At 26.5% G+C, this 9661-nt stretch overlaps 1 protein-coding gene across 1 annotated transcript in view; it reads right to left on the bottom strand.

Moving 5' to 3' along the window:
* Positions 1 to 2307: 2307 nt before the first annotated feature.
* LOC117182925 (transcription elongation factor SPT5-like) overlaps positions 2308 to 9661 on the bottom strand; it is a 29389-nt gene continuing 22035 nt past the window's right edge. Inside the window, exons 13-15 of the mRNA XM_033376039.1 lie at positions 9581 to 9661; positions 5921 to 6090; positions 2308 to 2661 (exon numbers count right to left, since the gene is read on the bottom strand). Of these exons, the coding sequence (XP_033231930.1) occupies positions 2428 to 2661; positions 5921 to 6090; positions 9581 to 9661 (485 nt within the window). The 3' untranslated portion in view covers positions 2308 to 2427. The remainder of the gene's footprint in view (positions 2662 to 5920; positions 6091 to 9580) is intronic.

The raw sequence follows: 9661 nt of genomic DNA, 5'->3' as shown, positions 1-9661 counted from the left end.
AAAATGATTCTTCTCATGAAATACTGAAAGAAAAAATTTTGTACCTTGGAACTGTATAAAATACTTGAAAAACAAACAATTTCCATCTTCTATTTAAGAGAAAATTAAAAACCAAACTTTCCTCTCTTCCAATTTAAAATTTCATCCCTTCTAAATCCATAAATATGTTACAAATAAAAAATTTCCTGTTCGAATTCAGAAAAAATTGAAAACTGATTTTTTTCTCTTTTCCAACTCAATATAAATGTTAAAAATAAAAAAATCTTTTCATAAAATATATGAAGCCAAATTTTCCTCTTTTACTTATCGATAAAAGTCTTAAAAATAGAACAAATAACTAAAATTTCATATCTTCCAACTCAACAAAAATATACAAAATAAAAAAGCGTTCCTTTTCTAATAAAGAAAAAATTAGAACAAAAATTTCCTCCTTTCTAACGCTTCCAACTCTATAAAAGACTTAAAAGCAAAAAATGTCCATATTCCAATTCAGAGAAAATTAAGCACCGAATTTCCTTTCCAATTCAATAAAAATGTTAGAAATAAAAATGATCCTATTCCGACTGAGAAAAAAGATTGAAAATAAGAAATCCCCCCTTAAACTCAATAAAAATGTGAAAAAGAAAAAATGGTCTCTTCTAATACGGAACAAAATTATTAATCAAAATTTCGTTTTTTCTAACTCTATAATAATTTTTAAAGGAAAAAGATGTATCTCTTCTGATTCGGAAAAAATTAAAACCCAACTTAACCCCCTTAAAAATTAATAAAAATGTTGAAAATAAAAGATTTCCCTCTTCCAATTCAGAAAAAATTTAGAACCAAAATTTCTTCCTGTCAAACTCAATAAAATAAAAAAAAAATACAAAGTATGCCGGCTTTGAATTTCATATACATCGAGAAAAAAAGTTCTTGTTCCAATTCTGAACAAATTAAATACTATAAAATCATATCTTTCTTTTTAAATTAGTATTGAGATATTTAAACATTTTTCATGCATAAATCGCTTTGAGTGAGATACATATTACAAAATTTTTATTTTTATAAATTAAAGAATTCTAATTTGAAGACGTCAAAATTGAATATTTACCCCTCAAACGGTACACTCCTTTCTGGCCCCTACTTAAGGTACACTGGTGCGAATCTGGCTTTAGCATTTTCAACTTCGAATATAAAAAAGAATATTGAGACTAGCCAAATGTTAAGCACATGTTTTTTGTGTGAAATTCCCTGCTGAATCTAATGGTTCTATAGAAATTTGGATAATGATTAATTTTCCCCATGATAATTTGTTGTAAATAAAGCATCATTTTTGAACAATCACTTTTTTGGAAAAATTTGTCATTTCTTCGCATTTCATTCAAATTATTCAAACTTTGCGGGATTTTGCAGTTAAAGGAACACACAATCATGAAAAGATATTGTTTATGTCGAGATTGTGAATCTAGTATTTTTCCCGGTAGGGCAAAGTTGGGGTATTTTCAAAGGCATGATTTACAGTAAGAAGGGAAATGAAAGTAAAGCAACAATTGCATAAAAATCTTTTTATTCAGATTTTTTTAGATTTTTATTTTTATTGGAAATTATCATGAAAAATCGATGAATAACAAATAAATGTACATAAACATACTTACATTCAATAAACGAACGAAACTCCTTTACTTGAGACCAATATTTAGAAATTCCAGCTCGCAACACTTTACCACACGTAAAAGGTACATAGGTGCGGATTCGCACTAATTCAATTTTCTCGTCCTTCTATCTCGGAGAGATCAATGAAACTGGAACTAACCAGACTTGGGCCTAACACCTTGGGGTACGGACATATTTGTCGTGGTGGGGATAATCCCGTACAGCTGTCTATGATAAAATGCTACTAACTTTTCAAAAACGATGGTGCGATTTCACACCAGTGTAACGTTTAAGGGTTAAGACTGAAAGAATATTTGAAAATGGGCGCTTAAAAATAAAGACATAAAATAGAAAAAATTTCAAGTAAAAGTTTTTAGAATTACGCATCATAAACCGAATATCATAAATGAAAAAATTAATAATCGAACTGTTACAAAAAGTTAAAATCGAACTGATTTTAAATTGCATTATATAATGTGATATCAAATTTCTAACATTTCAAATGATTACTTGGATTTCTCTACTAAAAATTATAAAAACCCCCGGTCAAAAAATAAATTCACTGTCATTTCCAGGTCTGACAAAACTTCCAGTCCAGAGGTCACCCTGATGTTATATATAATTTTTTATAAAAAGTTATATAAAATTATAATGAGTCTGATATAAATAATAGTATCAAACTAACCCTAATAAATCTTTCTTTATTCGAAATAACAATTGCATTTATAAAACTAATGTGATAGAGTCAACAATAAAGTTTGGAAGAGTTAGGTAACAAAATATAGCCTAATTAAATTAGGCTTTCATTTTACAGAGGAATCGAAGCTGTAACATTTTGACTTCCTCGTTGTTTATTTTTACAACACCCTCCTGATTATCGATTGACAGTAGAACTCCGACTGCCTCTCGATCTTCTCCTACAATCACTTTTACATGATCGCCTCTTTTTGGAACGATAGGTTCTAGTTGATCGCATTCTAAATTCACGGTCCTATCCTCGTCTGGCAAGAAAATGGCACACATACCGCCCTGAAAATGAATGAATAAAACAAAAAATTTTAATTACAATTTATCACTTGCAAAATAATTGACTGCAAAGACGTCGGAAAAGTAATTAAAATAGAAGCATAGCAGGGTTGCTACTGATTTTTCCCACGTCAATTTTTTATTTTCTCTGAACAATTCAAGACCAAATTAAAAATAGTCGATGGGGCTCTCTGTGAAACAAAATCGATTTTTAAGTTAAATCAATTTTCAACCAAAAAAATTTGCTTCAAATCATATGATCATATAATCATTTAAATTGTTAAAAATTATAAATCTTCTCTGAAAATTAATAATTTTTTAATAAAAATGTAAATTTCCGACAAAAAACACTAACAGAATTCGAAATTCTTCATGCTTGTAAATTTTACTATTTTAAACAAAGATTGTTGGACTTAAAGTTAATTACTTTTGTTTAAAAATATCAATTTCAACTTTTGTTCAAAATAAACGGTTTCCTGTAAAAAAACGTCAATTTTTTATTTTCTCTGAACAATTCAAGACCAAATTAAAAATAGTCGATGGGGCTCTCTGTGACAAAAATCGATTTTTAAGTTAAATCAATTTTCAACCAAAAAAATTTGCTCAAAATATTATTGTAATCGTATTTTTTAATTACTTTCTTAGTATAGATAGAAGACAATCACACTCCCTCTACGCTCGCGATTTTTTTTGTCTCACGAAATTTTTTATTTAAAATTTTTAAAATTTTTGGATTTCATAATATCTATTTTCGAAAATAACACAAAAGAAAAGCATGCATAATATTTTTAATAATTTATGAAAATTGATATCTTAACTTCAGAATTATTATACAATATTTGTATACAATATATAGACAAGCCGTTGCATTTTTTATCAAAAATGCCGATTTCCGACGAAAAACACTAACATAGCTTAAAGTTGTTCAAAATTGTAAATTTAATTTTTTAAGTCGAGGACAAACAATTTTTGTTTCAAATAACCGATTTCCGATGAAAAGCGCTAAGATACCCTGTTATTGTCAAAACATTGTTAATATTCTTTAAAATCTAATGATTTTTTTATTAAAGGAGATACATTTTTTCAAATTTTTTTCAAATATTTTTGTTATGGGTTGAAATGTTTATTTATCAAATTCGAATGTAAAATTATGCAAATATTATATTTTCAAGTTTTATTTTTAATCAAAAATTCGCTTTTTTCAGTTTTCAACAGTTTAAAATGGATTTTTTAATTTGCATCATTTGCCAACAGTTTAATTTTCAAGAATTGCATTTTCAAAAGATAAATTTTAAACTCTTCAAAATTGATGACAATTAAAGGTTGAATTTTCAAAGTGATAAATTCAATGTTCAGATTTCTTTCATTTTGAATTTTCCTCAATTTTAAAGTGTTGAAAATTTAATTCTCAATCCCCATCAATCTTCAATATTCTTCAATTTTAAATTATTAAAATTTAATTTTTTCGGATAAAAAACACTAGCATCATACAAAATTGTTCAAATATCCTAAATTTTGTTCAAATCATATGATCATATAATCATTTAAATTGTTAAAAATTATAAATCTTCTCTGAAATTTAATAATTTTTTAATAAAAATGTAAATTTCCGACAAAAAACACACATTGCAAAATTGTAAATCTTCTTTGAAATATATATTGAAAAACTTTAGCTTAACCTACAATTGTAGACATTTTTTTTAACTTTTTTTAAATTTAATTATTTTTTACTAAAAATACCGACTTCTGATGTAAAACGCGAAAATAACCACAATTTAAAAAAATGGTGAATCTTCTTTTAAATCGTCCTTTTGTTCTATGTGAAAATATTTATTTCCGATGAAAAACACTACCGGATTAAAAATTGTCCGAACACTAAATCTTGTTCACATTTTGATGATTTTTGTTTAAAATTAAAAGTTGAATTATTTATATTTTAAATAGTTTAAAAATCCTTGAAATGCTTCAAAATCTTAAAACATCTACATTTTGTGTTACATTCTTTTAGATTTTAAATTATTTTTAACATTTTTTTAATTCAGCCAAATCAAATCATTTTTCTTAAAATGTTCTAGATTCTATTTTGATAATTTTGTAAATATTTAAAAATATTATTAAATATTCTCTTAAAATTAATTTTTCAAGAGAAGAAATAATTTTCAATTTTCCTAGGAAATGTTTTTTATTCTTCTGAAGCCTTTCAAAATTCTTAAAAAGCTTATAATTTTTTTGTTCCAAATCTGCCAATTTCTATATTTGGTTTTAAATTAGGCCGTGGACTATTCGCACCATAATTTTGGTACGAAACGCCGGATTTTTTCGAATTTTAAATTAATTTTGAATTATTTCAAAACTTATAAATCATAAACTTCATAAATAAATAAATAAACTTCTAAGAATAACCGGTGTTCAATTATTAGGTATACATAAAGATTCAACAATTCTACTTACAAATTAAATTGTTTTAAATAGATCAATTAAAATTATGACATTCAAAGTTTAGTTTTTTGTAGTTTTGAATATTTAACTCGTAATTACTGAATTTAAATGAACAGTCAGATATTTCTAAATATTAATTAATTGTTTTTTTTCCTAATTAAATAATTTAAATTGAATGGTTTAAAAATGGGATATTTTAGACTGAAGTAATATATGAACTTTAATAACAGCCTTTTATTAGGAATGTATTATTTTAAGTTTTTTTAAAATGGAAAAGAGTTCATACAGTTTCAATCAGGCGTTTTAATTTGTTAAACTAATAAGACTTTCCAACTGTAAAAGTTTAATTTTTTTAAATAAAATCTATAAATTCTGAACGGATTTCAAACGTCTTGCAAAATTGTTTATTATCCACTTTTTAAATCTTAACGTACAATTCAATTTTAAAAATCATTAGTTTATTTTTATTCACAGTTGATCAACTAGAAATGTTACGGTTAAAATAATGTCGTTAAAAATTGAATAATCAGAAAAATTCGTTTTTGGACAAAAGGGTTTCGTAAATTATTTTTAATTTGGTCTTATGTTCTTAGTAGGATGCCAAAAAACTGTGATCAAAATCCAAATTCTATTTGAAAAAAACTTTTATTTAAAATTGGTTCTATCGCACCGTTTTATAGTGATAACAGTCATACAAGATTTTGAAAACTTCCATTTCAGTTTAGCAAAAATTCTCTCGACTTTTTTGGAGTGAAACTTAAATTTCCTGGCTTTCCAGAATTCCCTGACCTGTAGCAAACCCCTGTAAAGGTGTGAAACTTACGGAAATTCCCCTGATAACCCCAGTTTGCCCCGAAAGACCAAGATCTGGATGGGAGTCGCGAATTCGTATCTCAATGTCTGTGGTGCACCACTCTAAACCCAATAATCCAGACCCTCCTGTATCTACACTGGATCCAGGAGTCTGAGGATTGTACGGACTTCTCGCTGCTCCTAAAAACAAAAACATAATAAAGTTATTCTTTAAATTTTTTAATATCTGGATTTCGAAGTTTTTGGATTTAATCCGAAAAGTGTTAGAATTGTCAGGGTATCTGGCAGACTGATTGATTTTAAATTCCCGGTCATTTCCCGATTGTTTATTAATTTCAAGCGATTTCTAAACATTTTAATATACTGAAAACATTTCTGAGGTGGAACAGGCGGTTTTGTGATTAAAAAATTATAATTCTAATTTGAAAAACAACATTTTGTGAATTAATTATCATTCTGAATTTGTACAGGGATTTTTTTCTAATTCCCTTTTTCTAAAGTAGAATAAAACTATTTCCCGAAATTTCAGGTTGGATATAAAAAAAATTGGTTCCAAGACAAAATTACAATTCTTAACTGGATTATTTTTATATTTGAATTATTTATTCCCCATCCCAACTCAGAATTATAATTCTTTTGGAAACTTTCCTATACTAAATCGAAATTAAATTAAATTCCAAAATTCTTTCTGCCAGGTCAGAATTATATTTATTTACAAGAATTTTCTATTTTATATCAGAATTATAACAAATTCTTTTATTTAAAATTTGGAAGAATGAAGTTTAAAATTGTGACGAATTCTGACTTGGAACGACGATTTTTTTATATCACCATGTGACGTTATGATTCTTTACGGAAATTCCTTGTTCCAAGTTACAATTAAATTCATTTCCAAAATAACCTGTTTCCAATCAGCACTATATTTATTTACAACAGTTTGTATTGCAATTTAGAGATATAGTAACTCTTTGTTTCGAAAATGTTGAAGAAAAGTTTCAAATTCTGGCAAATTTTTCTTCGCCACAAAAAAAATCATTTTTACATTTAAACAAATTTGGATTTGGAATAAGGAATTGACAAAATCTGACGAATTCTGATTAGGTACAGGAATTGTTTTTGCAAATCCCCTTTTTATGAATCAGATTTAAAATTATTTTCCCAAATTTTGCATTAGATTCCAATAGTTACATATTCCAGGAGAAAATTATAATTCTTTACGAAATTTCATGTTCCAAATTCAAAATTATCATTCTTTACGGTATTTTTTTATATTTAATTTACTTAATCCCCATTCAAGCTCAAAATTATAATTCTTAAAAAAATTATATATACCAAGTTACAATTCAATTCAATTCCAAAGGCCCTGTTCCACGTCAGAATTATAATTATTTACCAAATTTTCTTTTACAATTCAGAAATATCTATACATATTAATTTCCATTTCCATATGAAACTTTCCCTGTTCCAAGTCTAATTATAATCGTTTACGGAAACTCCCTAGCTTAAAGTAAAAATTATAATTCTTCACGAAAATTCATATACTAAAGTAAACCTAAAATGAAAATTATAATGATCACGAAAACTACCAGCTCTATCTCAGAATTAATATTCTTTTCCATAATTCCCGTTCTGTTAAAAAAATTCCCTGTGTCAAGTCAGAATTATATTTATTTGTAAGATTTTCTATTATTATCCAGAAATATGGTAACTCCTTGTTTTACAATTATTTAAAAAAAGTAGTTGCAAATTCTGGCAAATATTTATTTAAAAAAAAAAAACTTTAAAATCAAACAAATTCTGATTTGGGTTAAGGAATTTTCTAAATTTGGCGAATTCGGATTTGAAACAGGGACTGTTTTTGTAAATTTCCTTTTTATAAATCAGAATTAAAATTATTTTTCAAAATTTATAGTTTTATGTCAACAATTACCTATTAAAAGTAGAAATTATATTTCTATACGGAAATTCCATGTCCCAAAATCAAAATTATTAACTAAAATTCCCTGTTCTGAATTCAAAGTTGTATTTCTTTACTGAAACTCCATATCGCAATTCAGAATTGTAGTGCGCCTGAAAAATAACTTGTTCAAAGTCAGGATAATTGTAATTCTTTGCGTCATTTATACAAATATTTTTTTATTTATTCCCTGCTCCAACTCCGAATCATGAATATTTTAGACAAATTTCTGTCTCAAAGTGGAAATTATATTTACTAAAATTCCCTGTCTCAACTCAGAATGAAAATTATTTTAGAAGATTGACTGGTTCAAGTCAAACCTATAATTATTTTGCAAAGTTCTCGATTCCAAATGAGAGCTATGATTTTTTCACAAATTTCCTGTAGCAAGTAAGAATTAGAGTAATAAAATATATGAAATTACTTTTAATTTACATACGAAAGTTTTTTCTGAGAATAAAGTCTAAAATCTTCTACTGGACGTGGCTATATGTATGGAAGCTTTCAATGCGCAATACAAAGATTAAAGATAAAATTTGTTGAAGCACAGCATTGGAAATTTGACTGTTTTTATTTGATAATTTATTTCGAGAAATATTTGGCCAAACATTCATTACTCTTAACAGTAATTTTGGTTTTTATTTTTTCTTTGCTTTTCCTTTAACATGGTCAATTTATTTTTAGTAGGAGTTCAATCAATCGACGTGAGTTTAATCTGAATAATTTCTAGAAAATGATATTAACATTTTAAATCATGTTAACGTCCATGTTTTAAAATTTCAATTCATTAAAATTTCGATGTTTAAAGATTACTTCGGATAAATAATTTGTTGAAGAACAAGAAAAAATCTCTCAGCCCGGAATTTCAAGATATCGTAAATTTTTGGAAAATGTGTCAAGAATCTATTGCTAATTGAGTTCTCGTTAAAACTTGGTACTAACCGGTTCGACAGATTAGGATGGAGAGGTGAGCAGAGGTCAAAAATTGGTTGTTTTTATGGTTTTTTTTTTTAATTCAGCAGATTTTTTTCTTCTTAAAATTTAAGAAATTTAAATTAGATTAGAATAAAATTAAAAATCCTATTTTACGTCCAATGCTCCAGTTAATGTATAGAATATCTGAAGATAAAACCAAGACTCCAATAGTAAATATTATAAATGTTCTTTAATTGTGATTTGATAATGATAAAAACAAAAAAGACGAAAGAAATAAATAAGGCAAGGAAGGGGATTTGGTTGGTTGCCATCTAATTTTTCTTTCCTCTTCTTTATTTTTGTTTAGAGATTTTTTTTAGAAAACAGTTTTATTTTTTAAAAAGGATTTTTTTAAATTACAATAGGAGCATTTAATGGTGGTTGTCCAAATTTGGTAGTTGGATTCTCGTTTTTATTTTCAGAATTCTTTACATTTTTATTCTCTTGTTCTTGTTCTTCAAAAAATTATTTGTCCAAAGTAATCGTTACACATAACATTCTAATCAATTATACTTTACAGTATAATAGATACCCCTAAGCCAAAATTTATTTATAATTTAATAAAATTACTCAAATATCTTCTATGTAAATAAAAGTAAAAGGTTCAAAACATATGCCCGCGCATTTTAAATTTCCATTGCTAAGAATAAAATCATGCATATTAAGCAAATTGACTAAAAATATTTGATAACTTATTTACAAACTTTGTTTAAATGGTGGTATAAAAAAGGATCTTACCAGGAGTCATGGGACTGTATCCGGCGGGTGAGGGAGTGGCAAAAGGTCCATGAGGACTAGCAGAGTAACCAGTTCCCGAGG

The sequence above is a fragment of the Belonocnema kinseyi genome, chromosome 2 (assembly GCF_010883055.1).
Source record: "Belonocnema kinseyi isolate 2016_QV_RU_SX_M_011 chromosome 2, B_treatae_v1, whole genome shotgun sequence".
Lineage (NCBI taxonomy): Eukaryota > Metazoa > Arthropoda > Insecta > Hymenoptera > Cynipidae > Belonocnema > Belonocnema kinseyi.
Note: the sequence above shows the minus strand (reverse complement) of the source record. Positions and strands in the feature narration are given on the sequence as shown.